Source organism: Carettochelys insculpta, chromosome 3 (assembly GCF_033958435.1).
Source record: "Carettochelys insculpta isolate YL-2023 chromosome 3, ASM3395843v1, whole genome shotgun sequence".
In the NCBI taxonomy this organism is placed as follows: Eukaryota; Metazoa; Chordata; order Testudines; family Carettochelyidae; genus Carettochelys; species Carettochelys insculpta.
In genome coordinates, this window is record NC_134139.1 from 88,869,441 (window position 1) to 88,896,442 (window position 27,002).

The 27,002-nt window shown below is 42.2% G+C and overlaps 1 protein-coding gene across 3 annotated transcripts in view; it reads left to right on the top strand.

The window, feature by feature from the left end:
* The window catches only part of EZR (ezrin), a 54,551-nt gene that overhangs the window by 12,759 nt on the left and 14,790 nt on the right, over nt 1-27,002 (top strand). For all 3 annotated transcript variants that reach the window (XM_074990300.1, XM_074990298.1, XM_074990299.1), the window contains exons 3-7: nt 9,547-9,630; nt 21,164-21,259; nt 22,842-23,116; nt 24,021-24,104; nt 24,848-24,994. In XM_074990300.1, coding sequence (XP_074846401.1) covers nt 9,547-9,630; nt 21,164-21,259; nt 22,842-23,116; nt 24,021-24,104; nt 24,848-24,994 — 686 coding nt within the window. The remainder of the gene's footprint in view (nt 1-9,546; nt 9,631-21,163; nt 21,260-22,841; nt 23,117-24,020; nt 24,105-24,847; nt 24,995-27,002) is intronic.

The window sequence follows — 27,002 nt, forward strand, 5'->3', positions numbered from 1 at the left end:
CCTTGACGTCTTTTGCACTAGAAAAGACTTTTATCCTGTGGGGCAAGCCACCCACAAAAAACCTTTTTCAGAATAAAATCTTTTGGACCTCATAGATGCATTATGTAAAGAAGTTAAAAAGGGGCACAAGATCAAATATTTTTCTCTCCTCTGGTGGGTCACGCCTTTGTAATAGAATGCCTGAGGGGACCTATTTAAAAAAGAGGGGTGGAGTGGGCAAGGTGCCTTGAGTTCAGTGGGGCTTAATGAGGAGTTAGTAGAGCAACAAACTGGTCCTGCAAAGTGTAAATCTTGCAAGGAATCTGAAACATACAACGAAAATAGCGAATGATGAGTGTAGTGTAGTGCAATATGCAGGTTGAATACCTCTCATCTGGCAACATCAGTAATCCAGCATGATTTTAGTTAGCCAGATGTCCACTTGTTGTAGGTGTGGCCAAGTTCCCTGTGGTTCCATGAAGTTTTACAGCCACCAGCCCCCTCTCTGTGTTCTGTGCAGTGGAAGTGTTGGCAATGTGTTAGCAATATTGACCTCTTATGGACCAGCAAATTATCTCATCTGGCACCAGTCAGGTCTCGAGAGTGCTGGAGTAGAGAGGTTCAACCTGTAGTAGCATAAAAGCTGTTTTCACACTAAGCTGCATTTTATGCTGTATACCCATTTATACCCACTGTGACTTTGAGCACTTATCTAGATTGTGAAGGACTGGATTCTATAAAGAGAGCCATGTGCCTGAAAATCAGTATAGAGTTCCATTTAATTCACAATGATGTCCTGCACAACTGCAGTCATCTGCCTGTACTCTTCTCCCTGCAGCTCCTGAGTATTGGGTCTTATCTAACTATGAGCTGTACCAGTTTAAACCTGTTCAGAGACTGCTGTAGCCAAATCAGTGCAACATGCCTTGTGCTTATGCTCTCGCATCATTTTAAATGAAGTCTGTTCAAGTGTCTTCACAGTCAGGGTTGCACTGAACTTGAACTGGTTAGTTTCTAAAGCTGTTTAACTGAATCAGTAGGATTCTGGAGTGTATGGTGAGGGCTCTTGTTTCCAGAAGGTGACTCTGTGTGTCAGTCACCAGGTTAAGAGGGGAAGAAGGAAACACTGTGTTCATGAGCTCCCAGTTTTCTGCTGTCCTCTAATTACATTGCGAACCCTCAGATTTCTGTGTTCTTGGGCAAGCAGATATGCCTCCTATTAGGCATCTCTCAGTCCATACTGAACATAGGATTCATACTGCTGTTACCAAATTTTTAAAACCATGGATTGGGCCCAAAAGATTGACTTAACCCAGTACGGATTTAAATAAATCTGGTGTTTAACTGCTTGTGGTTTTAGAGCCTTTAGAGTTTATCTTTTCAATCTTTTCCTCTGCATCAATGAGGGCTACAAACGAGCTTTTAAAAATTTAAAGCTGAAAGTCTTCCATATAACTAGTTTTCAAAACCTGGGGCTACATTTAAATATCAGCTCAAGATGTGCAACAAAGTTGATTCTCACTTCTGTAGTTTTAGTCCTGCATCAACCAATACAAAATACATGGATATCAGACAGGAGTTTCCCTTTTAGTGCCCTTCCTGATACTTTATTACATGAGAGCACTACTGTTAATAGATATTTACCAATAGCTCTTTCTGTAAACAGGACTAGTTGCTAAGGCTAAAATGAGATTACCTCACCTGTAAAGACTTAGTACAGATAAGAGTGGGGAATTTTACCTTCTGTTTCTACATCCAGACACTTTTTTTATCAAAGACCATAAGAATTATTTTTGTACTGGGAGGTGATAAATTGTAGTTCTGTTGGGTTAGAAATGATAATTTTGCGAAGTTAGTGTGTTTCATGCATAATGGGGACAAGTTTTCCTGGCTTGGGCACAACCATAATATTTTAATTGCCCATGATTTATATGTAGCTTACAGAAGAAAGAGGAAATGTAAAGGAAAGTAGTAATTAACCTCACTGAATAAGGAATAGTAAAGACTAGAATTTCTGGCCATAAGGAAGGTGAGTTTAACAGATGACATGACTTTACTGAATTATTTGGATCTTTAGGGTAAAAATAGATTAAATCCTTCCCATCTGACAAGGAGTTGCTCTGTGTAATGTACTTAGTGTGTTTTTTTTTTTTTATAGTTGATTTAAATTATTGTTCTGTATCTCATGGAATTTACTACTGAGGGAAAGAAGGAAATATGTTGCCTAATTTTATAGTCTTTTAATTTGCAAAATCACAGGCTTTACTAATGTAAAGTGATTATTCATGTTTTTGTTTTGTTCCTTCCCTCTGGGCACAGCATATAACAATTGGCTGCACAATGGTTAACCTGGCTCTGTTACAGGGTGTGTGGCTCTCTTGAAAGTAACTGTCACCAGAAACAGGTAAACAGAAAAGATGGATCATACCACTGATTTAGTGTTGAGAGATTTGTAGGAATTTTTCACACAAATTCCATTTTTTAATAGCAACAGAGAGAAAGCCATGTTAGTCTACATACTATCAAAACAAAAAGCAGTCAAGTATCACTTTAAAGACTAATGAAATAATTTATTAGGTGAGCTTTCATGGGACAGACCCACTTCTTCAGACCATAGCCATACCAGAACAGACTCAATATGTAAGGCACAGAGAACCAAAATAGTAATCAAGGTTGACAAATTAGGAAAAAAAAAAAACTATATCCAAGGTGAGCAAATCAGAGAGTAGAAGGTCAGAAGAGGAGATGGCGGAAGTCAAGAATTAGATTAAGCCAAGTATGCAAAAGAGCCCCTATAATGACCCAGAAAATTCCCATCCTGGTTCAAACCACTTGTTAATGTGTTGAATTTGAATATAAGAGTTCAGCAGCCTCTCTTTCAAGACTGTTGTGAAAATTCCTCTTCAGTAAGATGCAGACTTTTAAGTCATTAATAGGATGGCCCACTCCATTAAAATGCTGGCTGACGGGTTTGTGGATCGGGGTGTTTTTATATCTGTTTTGTGCCCATTAACTCTGAGTATGAAGTCTGTCCAATATACACAGCATCTGGCGATTGTTGGCACTTGAGTGTATCAGACTTCTGTTTTAAAAGATGATCTCTTGCACTAGGATGTGGCTTATTTAAAAAACAAAACATTCTTGTTTTGTAAGACCCTTATGGTTGACAGGTTACCTGGAAAACAGAAGCACCCTTTTGTAACTACCATGGTTTCTACTATGACTTGCTTATACAAATAACTGACCTGAAACTGGTTTAAGTAGATAGGATCAGAGTGGCCTGATTTGTGTGGGGGTCTGAATGAAATTTGTTCATACTTCCACTTTCCTGTCCCAATAACAAGTAGGTTATTCAGAGCAAATGTTGTTCAAGTGTAAATCCTAGGTCTTAGGGTTCCATAGCTCAGTAGGTGAGGCTTGTAAAAACTATGATCTCAAACCTGAACAATTTGACTCAAGGATTTCAGCTTTTCAGCATGATCATAAAGTAAGGGAGGAGATGATTATGTAGTTCATTACTTGCACAATTCTGCCTCTGACTTCATGGTGGGGGGTGTGTGTGTGTGTGTGTGTGTGTGTGCGCTCATCTTTTCCACTCAATTTGTAAGAGCATCTGCATGGCCCAGGCCATGTGTTGGGTTTTTAGACTTCTGCATATGACAGCACAGTATTTAATACATTTAAGTCCCTGATTCTGTAAACATATAAACCTCCTTAATCCTATGCACAAGAATAACCTACTCAACATGCATAAATGTTTGCAAAGTTTGGGCCCTAAATGTGGGAAGCCAGCATATTGCCTGAACAAGGGTTAAATGGCTAAAGTCACCATTCTCAAACTTCATTGCACTGCAGTCCCCTTCTGATGATGATAATTATTACACAACCCCTGGAGTGTGACTGAAGCCAGAGCCTGCTTATCCCCATTGCCCTGTATGAGGGGGTCAGAGCTGAAGCCCAAGTCTGTAACCTGAGTCTTTCCACCCAGAACTAATGCCCTCAGGCTTCAGGTTTGGCCCTCGGTGATGGGGGCCAGGACTTGGGCTTCAGCTCTGGCCCCAGCAAGCTTAACACCAGCCCCGAAGACCCCCCCCCCCCAAACTAGCGTTGTGCCCCACCATGTGATCAGTGCTGTGCTAAATTGTAAGTATTTCATATGTGCTGTATACTATGCACAGTGCTCCTTTACTTGTGTGAGCTTCTACCACACTGGTGGGTTTTGCTCCCTTTTGCCTAATGGCAATTGTGGCAAGATTGAAATCTGGCCAAGATTTGTCAGTGATGTTTTAAATGGCGAGCTGTCATGCTGTCTCATGCAGAGGTGACTAGCCATGTGGAAGTCTCTGTCCTTGTGCGTCAGGCTTCCTCCTTCACTTCCTTCCACTGTAGTTTCTGTTGCTGAAAGATTACTAACCTGTGTGCTCCCACCATACTGTCTTCTCTGGTGGTCTGTACCAGTGAAACTTAAATTGTCATCCTGTTTGCTTTGGCTCTTATCTGTGGCCTGTACTTCCTGGTGGGCCTTACTGGCACTGAACTCGCCTTATGGCTGGGGTGGGGGCGGGGGGAGAACCTTGCAATCCTTGACTCCTACCTGACATCTCAGACATCCCCTTTGTTTACCTTGTTTCAGAGACCAAACGCTTGTACCATGTCTCCATGTGACTATCGCAGAATCGGTTTTCAGGCCATGGCACTCTTGTCTAGAACAAGGCTGGGAGGGAGGCAGTGTGTGGAGGGGGGGACATCTTAAATCAGTGTTTCTTAAATTGTTTGAGACCACAGAACACCAAACGATATTTTTATGCGGAACACCTATGAAAAATTTTCTTCAAAAAACAAACAAAACAAAGCCCCCAAACAGCAACATATACAGTGAAAACAAAACAAAGTAGTTTAATCAAGTATCATAGCAAATAATTAACATTGTATCTGGTTTTAATAATAGAAAATATCCTCTTAGAATTATTTTTCCAAGGGCTTGTGGCACACCTGAGAGTTGTTCACAGAACATAGCTTAAAAAAATACTACCTTAGATGGTCAAGACTCAGTAGCCTTACCAGGATGGTCACAGACCCTGGAAAATACAATAGGCAGTTGAAAGCATAATGTGTCTCTTTCTAGAGATCAGTCTCTTCAGCTGTGCAAGCCCTTGTCTGACCTCTTTGGCCCTTGCAGAGATCCAGTGCCAAGTCATTCCTTAGCTGTGCTGGCCAATTAGCTGACCATGAGCCTCTTCTCAAATGGGGGGGAGAGTTCATTAACCTAGTCTTACAGCCCCTTAGTTGTCTCAGTCTAAGGAAAATTTAATATTTGGATGAACCTGTCAGCTAGTCCAATACACGCCTAACATTGCAATATAGCTAGCACGCTACTAAATTCAGTCCGTTCTGATTAGTTTCATGATCACAGGATTTTAAAAAGCTCTGAAATTCAGTGTTTTTTAATTGCAGGGGTCCTGACCCCAAAAGGAGTTGGGGAGGGATGTGAGATTGTAGGTGCGGGGGGTTGTAGGCGGGGTGGCAGTACTGCTGCCCTCACTGCTGTTGCTGTTGCCTCTGTAGGCAGAGCCATAGCATAGTGCACTGGTGTCCAAAAGAAATGTAAGGGATTGCCACAGTGCCCCCCCAGGCGCCTGATTACTCACAGAAGCAGTGCCAGGCTGGAATGTGGCTGAAATCCATCGGGGCCAGAGGAGCCACGTGCTTGTCTCAACATGTAGTGGGGTATGTGCATGGAGCAGCCAGAGGGGTGCCCCCGTTCACCACATGTGGCGAACGGGGAGCATATTGGACACTACTGGCATAGTGGCTCTGTAGTCAGCGCAGCAATAAGGATGGCATGGTGTGGTGGTGCCACCCTAAGTTATATGCTTCTGCCTGCAGAGCTGGGCCCTTACTCACCTGCCTCCAGTCTCTTGCTGTCTAGCTCTGAAGGCAGCACAGAAGTGGGGGTGGCACTACCAGCCTTACTAAAATATCTTTGCACCCCCAGCAACTCCCTTTTGGGTCAGGATCCACAATTTGAGAAATGTTGGTCTCCCCTGTGAAATACAGTAAAAAGCAGAAAAGACCAAATTGTGGGGGGAGAGGTAGATTTCACAGTCCGTGAATTGGGAGGGCCCAAGGTATAGCCCACTGCAAGAGAGCTAATAGGGCAAAAAAAACCCTGCAAACTCAATTCTTATAGTTACCCCTGTTCAAGCAGCTAAAAATAAATGTGAGCTATGGGGACTTCATAAGGGCTGTCCGTCACTGATGTTGACTCTTTAAGTAGCTTTTTTTTTTTTCAAGCCTTAAGTATAACAAGGGAAGAAAATCTGCCATCTTTTATACCCTTTTAAAGTATGGAACTCTTTCTGTTCCCCTGGCTGAACTCACAGTAATGATGTGCTAGTTGCCGCTGAGCTAGAAGTATATATTGGAATGCCATGTATAGGAAGGCCTAGGATTCAGCTCCAAGATGGCAGGGAAAATATCCTTTCAGCCTTCCTAAAAGTCTCATTGTAAAAAGGCACTTTATTCCAGAATGTGGCTTTCAGCCAAAAGTGTAAATGATCTGAAGGAATTGCAGCTTTGTGGTGTGTGTCTAAGGATTAGGAATGTATACATTCCTCATAGAGGGTGTGGGAGAGATTAGTATACAATGTTATCAGACTTTTCTGTGGTGGGGGTGGGGTTGGGGAGATTTCTTACCTAGCAGGATTAGCTTGTCAAATCTTGGCTTTCCCATTTCTAAGTAGAGGGTTTTTTCCAGCATTCAGTATGAATCATCCTCCCTTCCAGACCCTTGCACTCATTGCTGTGTTATAGAATTCTTCCCTTTTGAAAGAAAAAAGCTTTTTGTAGAAGCATGGATATTAGAAACAGTCTCTTATTTTTAAGGATTCTAGAATACAGTGGATACTAGAACAAGGGTAGAAATGAAGCTTTTAAGAAGTTGAGAATTAGCTGAAAAGAAATCTAGAGCTTTCAAAATTCTCTTAATAGACAATTTTACAACAATATCTTTCTCTGAACAAGTATGTCGAGTTAGTCTGTGTCTTCAAAAACAACAAGAAGTCCTGTGGCACCTTTATAGACAGACAGTTTGGAGCATAAGCTTTCTTAGGCAAAGACCTGCTTCATCAGCTGTGGCATCTGATGAAGCGGGTCTTTGACCACGAAAGCTTATGCTCCAAAGTATCTGTTAGTCTATAAGGTGCCACAGGACTTATTGTTTCTCTGAACAAACTCGTAAAAGTACTGGATCATCTTAGAGAGAGCTTTCAGGATTTAACGGGTGATCCACAATTCTGCAACTGTGGGTCCTATAACAGATGAATAACTAAAAGGAAGGAATGGAGAGAGTTTCTTCTAGTTACTTTTTTTTACTGACTCTCTAGGAGCTTTGTTTTTTAACTTGAAGGTGTTCCATGTTGTAATGAAAGCAGTCAACTGTAAAATATTGACTGCTAGTTTGTAAGTGTAGTTTTATATAAAAAATAGTTTTCAAGGGGAGTTAACCTGTGTCTGGTATCTCTCTTTAAATTGGTGAAAGCTATTTAAACTTGCAACATGTGCAAAAAGGCAAATATTCTTCTTCTGCCTCATAATCCCAGTCTAAAAAATATTTTGAATGTGCCATCACTGGAATAAAATTCCTCACCTGTAGCAGACTTTTTCTGGTCTGTTAGCTTTGGCTTTCTGTGGTGTTGCATTCATAGAACAATGAGCCTAGTTACCACCTCAGGAGAAGGAAAAATGCATCAAGCTGTAGCTGGTAAATGAATGCAAGGAAATTTTTTAGCAGTGAAACTTATACAAGGATCATATGGTGGACAAAAGAGAGAATAGGGGAAGTGCATTACATCCCATTTCTCTCATCTTGTGTAGCAAAACTACCAGTAATTCCAGGTTCTTATTCTCAGGGTTTCTTTTCCCTCTCTGCCCACACCCAGGTTGCAACATAAATATACTTAAGGGAGAAGTCTTCCTGAGGTGTGCAGGACTTATTAGTGGGGTTACCATATCTGACCTTTCCAACAAGAGGACACCCCTGAGAGGGAGTGTATCTGTAGCTGTATCTATCAACTCATGTTATATTAATGTACTATATAATATATATACTAAACACACTAACAAAATGGGGGTTGGTAGATATGGATACACACTCCCTCTCGGGGTGTCCTCTTTTTGGAAAGTTCAAATATGATAACCCTATTGCTAGGGGACAGTATTGTTGCATCATAACTTCAAATAACCCTTTTCAAGTTGTCGTTACTGTGCTGATCCTTACGGTACTCCCTACAGGCTTGGTTACCGCTGTCTGTCTTCTATTAAGGCAATTTTTGCTTACGACAGGTTGAAACTTGCATAACTGGCATTCTCTCCTCTGGCAACATCAGTCAGCTGGAAGGACCACAGATGTTACTGGGCTGGAGATGCTGGAGTGGGAATTTAGTACAGAGAGCCTGCCTGCCTTGGGCAGGGGAGCCCTGTGGGGCTTGTGTCCCTGGCCAGAGGCAGAGTCAGACTGTGTGGGGCAGAGCTGCGCTGGTCTCTGCAGGGCTGGGGCCACAGCTGGTAGCCCAGCCTGAGCTACAGCCAGTCTCCACAGGGCCATGCCACAGCTGGCCACCAGCCTCAGGGCCCATGCCGGCTGCCCAGTCAGGGCTGATATGGTGCCATGTGGCTGTGGCCAGGGCCGCATCAGGAGCTGGCATCTGCAGGTCCTGGGTCATACCTTGTAGTATGGGGCCACTCAGTCCCTGACATTGCCAGACAAGGGAGCTGGAACGTGTAGCAAAATATCTAGTGTTCTGCATACAGTAGTAACCTTTCTATTTTATATGCTTGCTCACTCTCTCCTTCTACCTTTTGAAATAAACACAATTAACCAGACACCTTGTAAAGTGATGCCTATTAAAATACTTATTCCACAATGTTCTTAATCCTCCCTTAATGCTTTTTAACATGCAGCTCTGTAGCTGTAGATCTGTTATAAGTTTGATAATTGGTGTTTTTATTAGATTAATGCTGATTGGCTTAGAAGAATAATCCACTGCCTTTTACCTTTAAAACCGCATGTTAAATCCAACTCCAGCATAAAATGGGAGCTGAATTTTTAATTCCTAAACATAACTGCGTCATTGACATCCCTTTAGGATTAAGGAATGTCCTTAAAGGCAGTGTGCGGTCCTTGCTCACTATCTGCTGTGCTCCAAAACAATCAACACTAAGATGCTTTCTTGTTTAACAAGAAGTTCAATCCAGTGCTGGGTCATGTAGCAATCTGGATAAACCAGTGAAGTCAGTGCCCTTAATTAACATTGTCTGTGATCACACAAAAACTTTAACAGAAAAATACATTAAAATGTAAATAGACTTTTTTTAAAAAAAGAGACTTGAGATGTTAGTGCTCAGTGTCAGTAAAGTGGAGAGCCCTACGAGGCCTTTTTAAGATTTTTTTTTAACTGAATAATGCTTAAAAGCATAGAGCAAGTATATGAGCGATACATATTTAGTTCACACTGATCATATGGTTTTTTCAGTACTTCTAAAATCACTCTCTTCTTTTCTCTTTAGCTCAATGTTCGAGTTACCACTATGGATGCAGAGCTGGAGTTTGCCATCCAGCCAAACACTACGGGCAAGCAGCTGTTTGATCAGGTCAGTTGTGCATGTGTGTGAAACTAGTTTGGGTTCTGATTGGAAGAAAAGCTTAGAATCCATGTCGTTTTTGAATTTTATACCAAGCCTGACTGGAGCCTTGGACTTAGTGACAATAAATAAGGAAAGATCCTCTTAGAGAAATGATTGGCCATTTTTTATTGTTAATTAACAAATTGTATGCTTGTCAAATATCCACTAGTGCAGGAGTGGGCAATAATTTTTGCTGGGGGCCACTTCATGAATTTTGGAAAGGTGTCATGGGCCACACCTTTAGTTACTCACTCACTATCTCTTGTAGGGGCAGGTAAGATATGGCCCACAGGCTGCATCTGACCTGCATGCCATTTATAATCCACTGCCAGGGTGGTAGCCTGGGGGCTTTTTAAATTGCTGCAGGAAACCCAGATGGTGTGGCAGTGGCTGGAAGCCCTTTAAATAGCAGCAGTAGTATGCAGGCCTGATGAAGCCCAGCTCTATTTTGTTTGCACCTGCACTAGTGCATTCTCTTAGCCTTTATGGCTCTTAATAGTTGTCCCACTTTCTCTAGCAGAGAGACTCCTTAGTTGTCTTCTCAACATGGTGAACACGGTAAACACACATTGTGAACATTGTCATGCCATTATGAGCTTCTGCCAGGACACAGTATGCTTTGTACTAGCTAATGAAATTATTCGGTCACTTAAGAATTATTAATTTCCCTCCTGAGACTTGTAAATATTGGGCGTCTGTCACTTCTGTGGGATTACAAGGAGACCAAGACAACAGCCTGGAATGAAGGGGCAGTGGTAATGACTTTAAAGGCTTGTATTCCAAAGGCTATGGGAGAGGCTGATTTAGTATTCCCACTTCCAAATGCTTATGAATCTTTTTCTCTGTACTGAGTTTCATTCTCTGGCAGAGGCACAGGAGAGTCTGATGGAAAGGCTTCGTTGTGCTGCCTTGCTATTTTTTTCCCATTACAGAAGACCCTCAACTTTTATGTGGAGGTTGCATTCTTGCGTAACTCTGTCAGTCAAATTTCAGGTAACTCAGGGGAGCCAGGAAACTGACCAGTGCAGCAGCATCGGTCAGTTTCCTGTCTCCTGTGAGTGGCGGGTAGTGGGTAATGTCTTGCCCTATGCTTCTGTATCTTGTTACAATAATGACTTTTGCCTCCCTACTGGTGTAGGGGGACATAATGTAGAATGAGTCCTAGCCTGTAGTTACAGGTTGACATAAGCTGACTTTATGTCAACTTAACTCTGTCAGTGTATGCATTACATCCTTGCTCCTGCCGATATAAGTGTCCTACTACACCAGCATAACAACTAGATCCTTACCAAGTTCCTAGCCAGAAAAAATGCATCACGGGCAACGAAATCTGGTCATATGTACTTTTACCCTATACAGTACAGATTTCACAGGGGAGACCAGCATTTCTCAAACTGGGGCTTCTGACCCAAAAGGGAGTTGTAGGGAGGTTATAAGGTTATTTTAGGGAGATTGCATGATTGCCATCCTTCTGCTCTGTCGCCAGAGCTGGGCAGCCAGCTCTGGAGGCGGTATTCCACCAGCAGCAGTGCAGAAGTAAGGATGGCAGTACCAAACTATGCCACCCTTACTTGTGCATTACTGTCTTCTGAGGTGGCCAACCACAGAGTGGCAGCTGCTGACTGAGGGTCCAGCTCTGCAGGCAGCAGTGGAAAGGAGTGGCAACAGCTCTGCATTCAGAGATGGGTTCTTGGCTAGCAGTGGCCTCCCTCTAGGTGCCCAGCTCTAACACTGCAGAAGTAAAGGTGGTGATGCTGCAGTAGGGAAGGGTAGCAGTATTGCAACCCCATACGATAACTTGGTGACCACCCCCCACCCGTTCCTTTTTGGGTCATGACCCCTACAGCTAAACATTGTGCAATTTACTATTTAAAAAAAATCCTCTGATCCTGAAATGTATTAAAATGAACTGTGAATTAGGTAGGGTGCTAATATGAGCTCCATGAGAGGTACAGGGCTTATGTTGGTGTAGGTAGGGTGACTAGTGTCCCTGCATTAGGTTGGCTGTTTACTGCCACTCTTGAAAATCCTTCCTACTCCCAGCCAGTCTGATGCCCACTGCCCAGGCTCCCTCCTTGGAGGTAAGCTGCCCCTAGGGTCCTGGCTCCCCGCTTCACATCACACACAGGGGCTATCTGAGCTCTCCACCTGCTGCTCTTGGGTCTCTGGTGAGGATATGTGCCATGAGCAGAAGAGGGGTATGAACTTTGCAGTTATTGCTGCAGTGACCCTTTTTAGTGTAGACATGTCCTGAATCAGGGAGTTGTACAGAATGTGTACATGACAGTATGTGGGTTATACACTGAGGGAGAATTCCTTTTAGCAGCTGAATACACAGTAGAACCTCAGGGTGACAAAGTGACCAGCCACACTCCTCATTTGGAACTGGAAGTATCCAATCCAGGCAGCAACAGAGACCCATAAAAACCAGTACTAAGTTAAACATAACATAGGAAAATTTTAAAAAATGATCTGACAAGATAAAGTAACTGTCTGTGCTTTGTGGTTGCAAGCAACAATTTTCTTCCGTATAGTCAAGTTTCAGTTGTATTAAGTCATTATACAGTTTTGAACTTTCAAAAGAACCACCATAAAACCTTTGGTTCAGATTTATGAACCACCTCCCTGCCCAGGGCTCGCACTTCTGAGTTCCATTGTGTATGTGTAAGTATAAATGTGGTGAACTAACTTCTTTCCAGTAGGTAGCTTTTTAACTAGCTGGGTTAAAATATTGCCCACCTCATGAATTGCTATAATATCTTGCATTTCTACAATAAAATCTCCCAGTTCAAGTCTTAATACCTGCCTTAGGCAATTGCTTTATCACCATGGTTCACAAGTAGAAGGGGGCAAGGGAGAAAACGAGGGATAGAGGATGTGAGGTGGCCGCAGAGCGGCATGATCCTGGAAAAGTTGGGCATTTTGCCTATTAAGAGTTTTTTACAGAGCATATCCACACTACGCATTAGGACAAAACAAAGAGGCTGGCCACTGGTCAGCAGATTCTTCAAGATACATGGTTCTTGTAGCCCAGCTGCCCATGTTCTTCAGTTCCTGTCTCCTCTTGTGATTGCTCTGAAGATTACCTAAAAAAAAAAAAAACTTCATGACCTCATCTCTGATGTCACTAGCAGGTGGTAGGGCTCTTATAGCTCAGAACAAGGAAGAGGTGATGAGTAGATTGAGGCAAGTGGCATTTTGTAAATCTTTGTATACTCTCCTAGTTTTTCAGCACATAACAAATACCCAAGAGTCTTTATTGATTGGATAGAACAGAAATAGGTCATGAGTGGCCTAACTTATCCTAGGCTGTTTTTTTTTTTTTTTTTTTACAAAGCTTTGGTCAAAGCTTTAGCAGTATGTATAAGGGTAGAAACGAATTCACAGCTTTATTGAAGGACAGTGTGTTTGTAATCAGACATCTGTATCCCAACACAGTATTAATATTGCCCAGAGAATGAGAGTAAAACTATGCAGAAAAAGGGAAGTTTTGCTTGATGTCTCTTACACAATGTTGAATGATTGGGTCAAATTAGTTTTTCTTTGCTACTCTATTGACCCTAATAACAAAGGGCTATGTAATCTGCCCTTCAGCTCAAGTAGGTAGAACTAGCTGAATAGCATGCATTCTTTGTACAAATTTTGTCAACTCATTTTGAATGACATTTCAGACGGTCTTTGGGAACTGTGCAGATTCTTTTTCTCTAGACAGAGTCTGAGTGGCTTTTGTTTGTCTTGAAATCACTGCTGCATTTGGGCGCTAACTTGTAATACCACATTTTAGTGTAAGAAGAATGCAATTTTAGTTCTGTTTTGGTCACTGCAGTCCTGGGATGGATTTGAAATCTGTAGTTTTGCCAAATCTCAAATACAACAGCAGCATTTAGTTTTATGACCTGTCTGTAGTACTGACCTGTAGATTTGACTTGACTGTATACCCAAAAAATAGAGGAGGGGTGAATCAGGAAGGGAGGGAATATATTTACTTTCAGTGTGTAACTTTGAAAAGTACCAGAATCCCACTTTCGGAGATGATTTAGGCCCCACTGAAAAATCTTACCCTCAACCTTTAGTGTTGCCAACTATAGGTGCAAGGCAACTTATTTCAGGCCAAAGTGATTGTTTAAGATACTACTTCAAATAACTAACTCTGTTTCTGCAGGTTTACCATCTTGAAATACATGGTAATATGTTAAATATAGCTAGCTTTCCATCGGTGGCAGATAAGTCCCAAGATTTCTTAGCTATCGCTGAATTTTGAAGTGAAAAATGTTAATCTTAAATCAAGATTAAAAAAAGGCATGGTAAAGCATTGTTGGTTACTTCCCCATTTAATGATTTATCCCATCTACCAAGGTTTCTCATTGTACCTTTCACTTCCACCCAGTGGTCTTTTTAACAGTCTTGCATTATAATTGGGACAAAATAGCAGTGAAATCATATTCTGGGACAGGAAACTCCTTAATCTGACATAGTGTTGCAGTGTTAGTTGCTGGGAAACAAGCAGGGTCTTGGAAATCACATACATACCGAAATGAGAAAATCTTATTGAATTTCCCTCAAGACCTCATTCTGTCTTGGGGGTAAAGGCAGGTAGGTCAATATGTCTACGGAAAATATATGTTGAGATAATGCAAAGCAGGTGTGCGTATTTTTAAAGGCTCAGTTATTTAATGGTCATATCCTGTTCCAACAACACTTCCTCTTTCTCGCCTATTAAAAAGAACGACAATTGGGGATCAGTTCCCCATCTGAAACCAGTTAGCTCTGGGGGCAGCTGGTGAAGAGCAATACTTGGCTATGTCAAGTTGAAAAGCTGCATTGAGAGTGTTGGGTTCTTACATTCTGAAGGGATGGGGGTGAAACTTTAAGCCATCTTTATTTTAAAACTCCCATGCTTGAATTGTTTGATTGCTGTGATGCTTTGCTGTGTGACAATAGCTGCTATTCCAGACTAAAGCTCTGGTCTGCCAACATCGTCGTCGTGCGTATGGAATTTGTCTCCCAGGGACTCTCCAACAGTGCAGTGAAGGTGCATTTGTAACAGGGCAATGACAGGAAGCAGGTTTTCTGTATGAATTTAGGAAAAGGAAAGTATTTAAGAGTCTCTAACAAACGTCTGTAAAAGGATAACCTCCATTTCAAAACTTAAGGCATATGGTGTGGTGGGTTTACAGTCTGCTATTGCAAGTGAGGTCCAAGATTAGAAAGAGGTTATTTTCCAGCTCTTTCATTTTGTTCACTTTGCATTAGGTGTGTAGAAACAGTGAAACTGACTAGGAGCATAAGATTTCCCAAAGCCAGGGATACAGCTGGTTCAGTATCCTGTCTCCAGCAGGGTCCAGCAACAGGTGTCTTAGAGGAGGGGACAAGAATCCCCTCGGTTGGCAGATGTATGCTGATCTGCCCACTTGCCTCCCACGCACTTGTCCTAACCCCCTAATAATAAGATTAGCTTAAATCCTGAAACATATGGTTACATATCACTGCTCAGTCAGTCTGTTTATTTGTACGGGCCTTTGCACAGCAATTTTTTTTTTAAGTTCATTAAAAGGAAGGGTGACTGAAACCAAGTTTCATTACTGGTGTACCAGCTTGTTTTCATTTAAAGCTACAAGCTGTGGACTAGCAGTGAAATTTGGTGTGTTGGTATGTTTTAAGGAGTATTTTGATTAAAGAGCACCTCTAGTCTGGCAAAAGCCACCACTTTCTTGAATGTATCTAACTTGGGCTGCAGAACCCTTGCTGCTGGTGATGTGGGACTATGAAGGGAATCTGATCATGGCTGGAGTTTTCAAAGCTGGCAGTCAGATGGTGTCTTTGCACTTTAATTATCTCTGTGGATTTCTTGATAATCTCATCTGTGCTGCTGCCATGTTTAGAATCACTATCTGGAGCAAAATTGGACTTTAGGTAGTCTCCTGCCAATAGGTGTCCACCACAATGTTTTGCTATTATCCGAAGTTGTGCTTTCAGTATGGAGTCTCAGAGGGGTGGTTGTGTTAGTCTGCAGCTACCCCTCTGAGACTATTTACCATGCAAGGCACTGCATTGAGCTGTTTGGAGTGGAAATCCATCAACTATATGAAGAAAATGACAAATAGGGAGCCAAATCTGCAAGTAGGTCTTTACCCACCAAAGCTCATTACCTGATAAATAAAATTCAGTCTTAAGGTGCTACAGGACTGCTTGCTTTCTGTAGGTGTATGGAAATACATCATGCTGTAGAAGAGAAACAGATGTAGACCCGTTTCCCTTTGTTAAACGTTCTAAGAAGGACTTTGAAATCTAAGTTTAACAATATGCTTTATCAAGAGACAAGAAAATCTCTCTATCACAGATGGAGAACACTGGAAGTATAACATCAGATATCATGTTTAGTTGACCTACATCATTACCCTAGTAGCCAATTTTTCAGGCTTTTTGAAAATCAGTTGCATTTTTGCTTGCAATAGTGTTAGGGACTTGTTGATTAGGGCAGATTGATAGACTAAGCTATAGCAAAACTGTTATGCCATTATTCTAATCTACAGCATACCCTCGAAATACACAGCTTCAGGTTGAGAGTAACTTGCTTTAACGCGAGTTAAGCACAACTTGAAGCTGTTCTGTGGCCCCGTCCCCTATCTGCACAGCTGACAGCCATGCCACTGGAGGAAGGCAGGGGAAAGGCTTTTAGCTTGCCTAGCTGCTCGCAGCTGCAGACAGCTAGGCAAGCTATAAAAGCCCCTTCCCCCCTGCCTTCCCGCAGCAGTGTGGCTGTCAGCCCTGCCATTGGACGAAGGCAGGGAGAAGCAGCCAGGAAACTAACTAGCCCTGGTGGACAGTTCAGTTTCGCAGTCCCACAAGCAGAGAGGGTAGCTGGGAACCAAGTGGCAGCCTGCTTCCTGGCTGCCCCACGTTGGTGTAACTGTGAAACCAACCAGCCATGAGCTGCTCAGTTTCCTGGGTCCTGCAAGCAGTGGGGAGATGGCAACCACGCTCCTGCCTGGTTTCTGTCTCCCCACCACTCTGGGAGCCAGGAAACTGAGCAGCCCACCAGGAGTCCACTGACTGAGCCTGTCAATTTCGTGGCTCCTGCAAGCTCAGGGGAGACAGGAACCAAGCTGAAGCCTGGTTCCTTCTCCCTCCCAACTTGCACAAAAATTTTGAGTTACATGGGGGTTGCAAGAGCACAAACTCTGCCTAACTCAAGGGTTTACTGTACTTCCCTATGTAGATGAGCTCAAACAAACTAGATAAGGGAAGGCCAACCCCTAATTTGAAAGCTGCTGGCTTAACACTTTTTTTTTTTGTAATTAAACTTAGGAGCCTTACTCTAGTTTGTGTCAATCTTTTTGCTCCTTCACACAAATCAAACATCAATTAACCAGTCCCATCCCTGTCCCATTTAGTCAATATCATTATCTTATAAATAATGCTCTTCCGATTAATACAGATAATGCAACATCCCATTTGTATCATGTAATTTAAGCACCTGTGAAAAGTGTGAGCATATGTTAATTCTTTATAACTTGTTAAAATTAAAGCCCATTATGACACGGGAGTATTTTCATGTTCTTGTGATCTGTTCAAACCTATCTTGAGTGTGGTGCCTGGAGTAACATTAGAAATCCTAAGAGGTAAAGGGGCACCATATGTCAAGTGAACACTTTAGCTGAATTAGGTCACTCTCTGCAACAGGGGGTTGTCAATTTGTTTTGTCAAGAGACAGATTTCTTAGTCAGGATCCAGACTCCAGAGAAAACAGTAATTTTAAAAAGTAACTAATTTCTGGCTTCTTTCAAAGGCATGTGGTGGTCTGATTTTGGCAGAGGTCTAACTATTGGCTATGCTGGCCCTACAAATAAACGAAATAGTGATACTATCAGCTAAAGAGATGTCTTGACTTTTAACAATAGTACAGTTGCTTTATTTGATCTGAAAAAAGCCATATGACAGAGTCCAAAAGACCTTTTTAAATAGGTTGTGGCAATGCTGGAGATTAGATTCAAACATAGTTCTGTTGAACATGATTTCAGTGGCATTAAGGACAAAGCTGAGTCTGTCTTCATTGCAGATATGAGCCAAATTCTGCTTGCCTAACTAATGCAGCACTTCTGTTGGCTGCCATGGCTTTTTACCAAAGAGACCACTTCAGTAAGATTCAAACTCACACCATGACTGTGGTGTAGCCAATAAAAATAGGTTTACTGCATGGCCTTATTTTGTCATCTTTTCCCTTTCAATTAGCATGCTGTTACTTGGCTTTCAAAGGTGTGCCAAGCATCTTTCCCAACCTGGAATGGAAATGAGACTCTAGAATTTGCTGCTTCAGTATCCTTGCCATCCTCATCAGGGGAAGCATTTTTTTAGTTGCTTCTAAAGGTCTCTATTGTGAGCTAACGCATGTACCTAGTTGCTGGATGTTGGTTAGACCCAGGTTTTCGGTATTACCACCACTCTGTGAAATCCTGATTCAAGTGTCAACCATTATGAGAAAAAGGAGGGGCAGCGGGAAGCTTTTTTTCTCTTCTGGTGCTGGGGGCAGAGTTTGAAGTGGGAGAGCCTGAATCCTTTTCAAATAGGAGTAAGGCACCTCCATGTGTTTAAAAATCTGGACTTTGGAGACTTAAGGGATTTTTTTTTTTTTTTTTTTTTTTTTTTTTTTTAAAGCTCTTCTCTACGGCCATGAGGGCTAAACAACTATTTTTTTAATGAAACTTGAGATTCTCTGGAAATAACCTGAGTGCTACAGCAGGTGGGACTTTAATAAAAAAGTCAAATAATGACAATTGCAACAAAATCACAAGAACTGGGCTTTGGGCAGCAGAACGGATTGAGTACTGGTGGTGTTGTCACCATTCTCTATCTCCCTGCCAGAGTTCTCAGTAAAGCTTAAGCCTTGTCTGCACTGATTTCCTGCCCATCCACACATACCCGCCCTGCAGCCCGCAGGAATTCCACACAGTAAGGTCGGTGGGGGACTGCTCTCTCATTAACACTGGGTACTCTTCTTGTCCTGGTGGTACACCATAGTTGGAGGGAAAGTGCTCAGAGATGGACATTGTGTCTGCTTAGACATGCTATATTGACAGCCAGTGGATCGACTTCTGCAGCATTGAGCACCACCCAGGGAGACGCGCCCTTATTCCTCTCTTCAAAACACACGTAAACCTCAGGAAACTCTCAGGTATTTTTGTGATGGAACAAACCAATTGTGCAGCTGGGAAGGAGGAGGAATTTAAATCAAGCACCTGTTAGTTGAGATGCGTTCCTTTAACTACAAACCACCCTGTTTGTATTGAGGTCTTGTGACTGATGACACAAGATTCATTTTTGACCTAAAGTCTATTTTTAGTAAAATTAGCATTTAATTTATAAGCCAGACAAAGAAGGGCACAGGAAGCCTATAACCTACATTCTCAGTTGTGTGCAAGCATATTTCTTCCTCTTTTTTCCTAATCGCACAGTTCACTCAAGTGGGAAATGTAGATGACCTTCATGTTTTTAAGTAGGGCACCTAGCTTGTATTTTCTGTGTAAATGCTCCTTTGAATCTTAGTTGTTTCCCTTGAGTCATGTGCATTGCTGTAACTTACAGATTGTCTATCACTAACCAACCATGGCTACTGAAACTGTAACCCCACAGAGTGGTAATCAGAGTGGTTGCTGGGTTTTCTTAAAGGAGTTCTCACATGCTCACTGCCAAAGGCTGGCTCATTGGGTACTAAATTCAAGGAGAACTACTATGGAGTGAAGGTCAAGTAAGGCTCTGAGTAGAGGAGGCCTTTGGACTCTTGTTTGACTTTTTATAAAAACGCAGTTGGTGAGGCATTAATGAAACTACCTTCCTACACTCCTGAGAAATGTGAACTGCAGAATACCTTGGCTCTGTGCTGTGAATGGCATCACAAGAAGTATAAAAAAAGGGAAGGAAAATTAAACTCTGTCCTAGCCTAAATCTGCTTCTGAAATTTGTGATGTGACTCCTTTGACCAAAGAAGCCAGCACATCTGCAGCTGACCGATTACTTGATCTTAAGGTGGAACAGTTACAATACAACACTAAATTGACCCGTAAGAGTGATTTGAGTGGTTCATGTACTTTTTTTGATGTATTAGAAAGGCTTTTCAAAACTCTTTACCTGTGAAATAGTTTCAGTAAAATGAATGCTCTTGGTAACCATGCACCTGACTATAGTTCTTGTGGGGGTTTTCCTCTCTTCAAACAATGTTTACTCCAAGAATGAGTGGATAGGGTGCTGGCCAGGTAGCATAGGTGTTGGAGCTTGGAGTGCTATCTCACCCCCGGCTTGAAGTGGTTTCCTTTATGTTCAGAGTTTGATTAGGGTCAGTGGCTCTCAGCAGCCCACTATACAAATTGTTCCAGCACAGCACTCCTACCAGGGAATCGGGAGACCTGGTTTCTTGTGCTAGTTCTGCCACTGGCTGTGTAGCCTTTGGGTAACTTCACGCTTTTTTGAGTCTTTTTACCCTCATGCCATCTGTCTGTTTAGACTGCAAAATCATCTGGGCAGGGACAACCTCATAGTTTGCAACTGTCTTGCACAACCAGGTTTGTACTTGTAGATGCTACTGAAGTAGAATTTCCTAGAGGTGCTTCTAGGCTGGTGCTAAATACAATATCTGCATTTACTTGTAAGCTTTTTTGCTGCCAAAAGAGGGGTGTGTGTGTGCTACTGGGAGATAACATCTGTCAGCTGTTCCGCTGTGGTGGCTTGTCTACACATAGTGTTTCTCTTGAGGTAATGCCACCCACATGTGGATGCTTACCCAAAATAAAAATACCTTGTTCTCACTGGTGTCCAACTAAACCCACTGGGACCATGCGTTATTCCAAATAAGTGTTCACACCACTCATGGAGTTACTCAGCAACTCCTAGGTGTTTTACAAGCCCTAAAATCCTAGTGGAATTGAGGCACTTGTGTTTAGTGAAGTCAGCCATAGGCAGTGGTATCAGACTTTACCTTACTTAGCTACCTCACAGAAAAACTGCCCATACCTTGTCTCTGCAAGAATTTTTGTGTTGATTTCCCAGAGTAAAAATTCACTTTTTGAGCAAAGATGAAGCATAGGGGGAGAGGGGTTTTTGTAGCTTCATCCTTTTGATTCTTAAAAATAATGGTACCCATTGCTGCCACCAACCATCCCATCTTAGAAAGTGTCCTTTTAGCAAGCAATTCTGCTTGCATAACATCATGAGGTAAAAAACCATCAGTCACCACTGATACTTGAGCCCAGATGGCAGGCCTTTCATCTGTCGCTTCTTGCCCTCCTTTCTGTGAGTTGTTTTCTTCCCTGTCTGAGTTCAGATTCAGATGGATAGCATAGCAGTCAGGGGCTGCAGCTGGAAGGCCAGAGTCTAGCAACCTTGGGAAGAAGCGGGGGGGCCTATAAGAACATTAATTAGATGGGGCTGGGAGGTTCAACTGAGACAGCTGATGGTGCAGATAACATTTGTGCAATGTATATTACCTTTTTTATTTTTTTTGTTTCAGGTGGTTAAGACAATAGGGTTGCGTGAAGTATGGTACTTTGGTCTTCAATATGTAGACAACAAAGGATTCCTGACTTGGCTGAAACTTGATAAAAAGGTAATTGAAATTTTGGATTAACTATTGAAACAGGACCAACTTTTTGGTCAGTGAGTCGTGTTCAGATACCAATTGCTGTTGTCAACCCTATTCATGCTATTAATTCCTTACAGCTCCATGTATGTGGCTTTTAAGTGAGTCAGCTGGCCTGGGGTGGCAGGAATCCTAGTCAGGCAAACGGGAAGTTCATTCCCATCTTTGTGAATGCACATTGGCAGTCTGTATAAATGCGATAGAATTTTTATAAGACTGATGTTCTGGGGCTAGACTCAAGATACATCAATGCTTTCCACAAAATAAGTGTCTCCCCCGCCCCCGCCACCACCAGTGTCACTTGTTAATTTATGGTGGTTAATCATCTATGCTAGTGTAGAATTAGTTGCCAGGCTCATTTGTTGCTAGACTTTTAAAGCAGGTTGTAATTAATGTACTCTTTGGGAGTTTCTGATTTTTTTAATATTATGAACTACTGCATTTGGGGATTAAGATTATCCCACATCTGGCAACTGTGAAGTTTCTTGTATCTTTCTCTGATGTTCATCGCTGCCAGACAAGGAACTGGTCAGAATAGTGCTTTGACCCAGTATGGCAATTCTTACATTCCTGTGTTCCTGAATAGACAGTTCATTGTGAAAATCTCTGCTCCCATATTATCAGAGACTGCAGGTCTTAAACCCTGGTCTGCTGGGCTCTAAGAGCTAAAATTCCAACCTGTCACCTAAGGACCTGCTAAAAGTTCTTGGATTAGAAACTAAACACTAACAGAGGACTCCTGTTTTGGACTCTGCCAGATGCCTGAGGTCTGACACCTAACTGGCTCTTAGGTTCCGTATAAACACGGCACCAAGAACAGGAAACTGTCGAAGCATCTGGATTCTCCACTAAGTCGGACTTCCCAGTCATGACACCTTTATGGGAGCTACTGCAAATACTTTTGGGTCTCTTTCTGCATAAGATGTGTAAAGAGCATTAAATAGTTTTCGTGCCGTTTAGCTGCTGGGAACGAGGAGGAGAGCCAGGCTCTCTGTGGAGAAAGGGGCTGATCGTAGGGAACTGCAGGCATTCCACGGACCATAATTTGGGATCATTTTTCTTCTTTTTCTAAATGCCAACACATCTTCACTTTCCTTCTACTCTACCCTGACACAAGCATTGGTATGGAACATAGATCGGTCTGTTCCACTTGAAGCAGTATTCATATCCATTTACTGCTGCTACCTAGTGACGAGCGTTAGAAGGATACATATATATATTTTTTGCTGCCTTATTGTAACTAAATAGGTTGTTCTTTGGACTAACTATGTTAAATCCTGTGCTGTATATTAAATCCTACTCTCAGCTCCTTGCAGGTGGATCCTAGCACTTACACGGGTGCTCATGGATTTGAAAGGGGTTCCATGTTGGTGCTGGAGTTTGTTGCAGTCAACAGGGGCCATATAAACAGTAAATTCCTGAAATAATCTCATCTGAAGACCAATGACCGGTGTGCTAATACCCTACACCCATTTTTTTTTTTTTCTTTTTTTGAAAGAAACCTATCTTATTAACTGTCTGCTCAGTTTTTGGGTCTGCTTTTTCTTAGGTCTCTTCCCAGGAAGTCAGAAAGGAAAATCCCCTCCAGTTCAAATTTCGGGCCAAGTTCTTCCCTGAAGATGTATCTGATGAGCTGATCCAGGACATCACCCAGAAGCTGTTCTTCCTGCAGGTGAAGGAAGGGATCCTCAGTGATGAGATCTATTGCCCACCCGAAACAGCAGTTCTTCTCGGCTCTTATGCTGTGCAAGCCAAATTTGGTGACTACAGTAAAGAATTACACAAGCCTGGCTACCTCAATTCAGAACGCCTGGTCCCCCAACGGTGAGTAGGGTTAAAATAGAAGAGTGAACCTGCCCCAGGTCTTCCAGGTTATTCCACCTAAACTCCCCCTAAAGAGGTATGATCAGAAGGTATAAAACCTACACATCTCATTGTCCTCTGTGCCATCTGGGTTACATGTTCACGACTGGAGACCCCCTACTCAATACTTCCTTTCATCAGAAAATAGAGGAATGTTTTCACCTTTTTCAGCTAAGAATTTGAATTTTGTGCACAGGTGCAAACACACACACCTGCCCCCAAACACTTAATCACGAGTAACGTTTAGCAGGGATGTGTTGAGTGGGGAAACAGCAGATCGCCATTATGAACATCCCTGTTCCTGGAGAAGTTCTGTTTATACATCAGTAATTTTTAAAATCATATTATCCCAATGATATCCTCTCCCTGCGCCAGATCTCTGTCTGCAGAAGTGAACTTGTTGTTTTAGCTCACTCCTTCAGCTGTCGCATTGGAGGGTGTGTGTGTTTCTTCCCATAAACTGTTCCCTTTGGACAAGGGGTCATGTGTTGCCTTCATGCCATTGTGGAATGAGGCTGTGGCCTTAGTCAGCCACAGCCAGTGGGTTTTGCTGAGCAGAAATAGATAACTGGCAATGTTCCACTTCATGAACTAGTCCTTCTTCCAAAGCCATTTGTTCTTGGCTTTGGGGACATGAGGGCATTTAGGCTTCAGTAGCATTAATTTCAGCAGCAGCACAGCTGTACTTCCTGTGGAGGGGTTCCCATTTTATTCTGAAATGTTAAAGCTGTTTTAAGGTTAGTGCTGTATCTGCAGATCTCGAGAGGGAAAAATGACAAATATAAGTACATAGCAAAGTTGCATATTGCAACTCTATGTAGTGGAACAGGGAACCTAATGCTTCTAACTTCCTTCCATGTATCAGAGTAATGGACCAGCACAAACTTTCCAGAGAGCAGTGGGAAGAACGGATTGAGGTCTGGCATGCTGAACATGGTGGAATGCTCAAGTGAGTACCTCTTTTGAGCTGTATCTAGGTCACCTTGATTTGTTCTGCTAATCATCTTAAGCACACAGTTGTATTGTGTATTTTTAAAGGGGAATCTCAAAGTAATTGGCCCTGGAAACAGCTAACATTTACTTTCCAGTCCAGCCTGGAATAATGTGAAAATCCAGTAGAATTGGAAACCAGTTTTATCATGTGTTAAGTGTACTGCAGCCAAGCACAATAAATTTCCAGTCCAATTAACAAACATGTAGGTCGGCATTGACTACTCCTATGGTCACAAAAGCTAAGGTGACATAAATACTGGCACATGTAGAGAAGGCATCAGTGAATGCATACAACCTTCTGAACGTTCATTTGTTAAACTTACTGAAAGTGCCTTTAAACAAAATACAGTTAGGCTAATACCATGGAAAGTCAGGCATTACATATTCTCTGGTTGGCTGGTTGTCCCCTGCCCACACCACGACACATGAATGCCACTAACCCTCTCTTACTGAGAAGTCATGATTTTATGGCTTATTAACTCCAAATGTTTGACGCTGTTCAGTAAGGTAGAACACAGTAAAGATGTCTCTCCCAAATAAGTCCAAGCATCAAACTGGAATTAAAATAAGCTATCTGCCCCAAAAGAAATGCCTCTTGCACAAATGTTTCTTTCCCTAGCTTTGGCTTCTCATTTCTGAGGAGGTGGTTTATCTTATGTGTGTATATATATATTTTTTTTTCCTTCCCCCCACAACTAGAGAGAGTGCGATGCTGGAATATCTAAAGATTGCACAAGACCTGGAGATGTATGGGATCAACTACTTTGAAATCAAGAATAAGAAAGGAACAGAATTGTGGCTGGGAGTAGATGCACTGGGCCTGAATATTTATGAGAAGGATGATAAGTAAGTGTGTGAGATCCATCTCCATAGGACAGCTGGCTGGTGCTGGAGCCCAAAGAACTTAAAATCAGTAAAAATAGTGCTTGGTGAATGTCATCTGAATTTGGGTAGCCACGCGGGATACAATATGTATTGGGAGATATGAAAAGGCTCATGCTTTATCTGAATCCTGATTTGCTGTTTTCTTCCTTGCAGTGTGACTGCTTGTATGTTAGGCTATCCATCAACATAGGAAAATTGGTAGTATTTCTCTGACATTTCTTGAGATGTCATGCATGCACTCATAGTACCAAACAGCTGGCTTTAAAAAACACACTGCAAACCTCCACTTCCATGCATTAGCTAAAACATCTGGCTGTGAAGAATTATCTTAGGGAAACACCAACATTGTCCAAATTCAATTGATCAGACAATATGGGGGTGGCTGCAGCATAAGAATCTACAGGCTGGATTCTCCTTATGCATTCCTAGAAACTGCCTTTTTCAGAGATGAGTGTTAAACATAGTTGCCATTAATATAAGAGCCAATTAGAATAAATTCTTTGTATGCCTGTAATTGCAATCCATCTTTCAGTAGTTGTGGGCCCACTAACAATGGTGTTCTGGGGGTGGGAGTGGAAGAGGAGGAAGGCAGAGAAGCAGGAGATTTAAGATTAAAGAGTAGAATTTAAAAGGAAATTGGTTCTGCTTGTGTGTATCTCTTTGCTGGAGTCTGGAAAATGAGCCACAGGCCCAAAGGGTGGGAAGGGGAACTAAAAGGAAGTTCAAAATGAAGGGTTCTCTGTCAGTCACTTAGGAAAGCTCCTAGTCTTGGCTTCATTTCTCTGAATTTCTCATATACTGACAGTTGAGAATACAGCATGAATGGGAACTGGTTGGGGTTCCTGCTGTGGAGTGCAAAAGAAGAGAATGCATTTCCCTTTGCTGTACTAATGCGTACTGTTGCCCAGAAAACAAGGAGTGTCATAGGAGGTACTACATGGGTGAAACCACCTTTTTCTTGAATGACTGGTTTGACTGTGTAACCATGGTCACGCAAACAGGTTTTTCAAGCCACATAGCCAGGCAATCTGTAGCCTAGACCTCTGAAAGAAAATAGTGTAGAAGAACTAGCAAAACAAAATAAATATGCCAAATCAGTTGTGTTCAACTCTTTTTGCTACTGTGCAATTGGATTATTTTTAGCAGATTACTGTTTTTCCTAGTGCTGATATAGAGTACTTAAATATATCAGGATTTGGATGTACTGGCAGAACTTTGGTTTTGGGGTAGTGGAGGTTGGGGTAAATTTTGCATAGGTTTTGTTTGCTGTTGAGTAAGACATTACTATTGATAAATACAGGAGTCTGCTGTATGTTGGTACCTACATTTAAGGGTGAATACCAGCCCCTGCCACACCCACACAATTGATTTCTACTACAGTGTTTCAAGTGTGTGTGTGAGAGAGAGAGAGAGAAGCTACCATTATACAATACTGCAGCTGGAATTTATTCAATAGGGTATCAGAGCCATCTCCAAGTATACTGTATTACTCCATGCTGGTGCTAGATTTCTCATTTAATCTAATATGGAGGGGACTGGAGCAGTTATTGCCAAATCAAAACGTAGGGAAATGATGGTGGGTGGGTGTGTGTGTGTGTGTGTGTGTGTGTGTGGGGAAAAAAAAAAAAACCATGCATGCATGTACCCAGAGTAAAGGCAAGGAAATGTGTAATTTTTCATAGGTATTACTTTTGCAGTGGTTTAAAGGCTGGCACTGGAAAGTAGGCTTGGGCCCTGTGTCTTTAATCCTGTGTTTTTAATGGTGGGCAATTTCTACCATTTGGCACATGGCTTGCATGCATTTGCTTTAAATTGCAAGCTCTTGTGTTTCCTGGCTCTCTTCCAACCCTTCCTTTCCCCATGTAAAGCACATATAATCTTTAAGTAACTTAAGTTCTTCCTCGAGTGTCCCCGTGGGTGCTCCACGATAGGTGTCGGGCTCGCCCTGGCGCCGCAGATCGGATCTTTC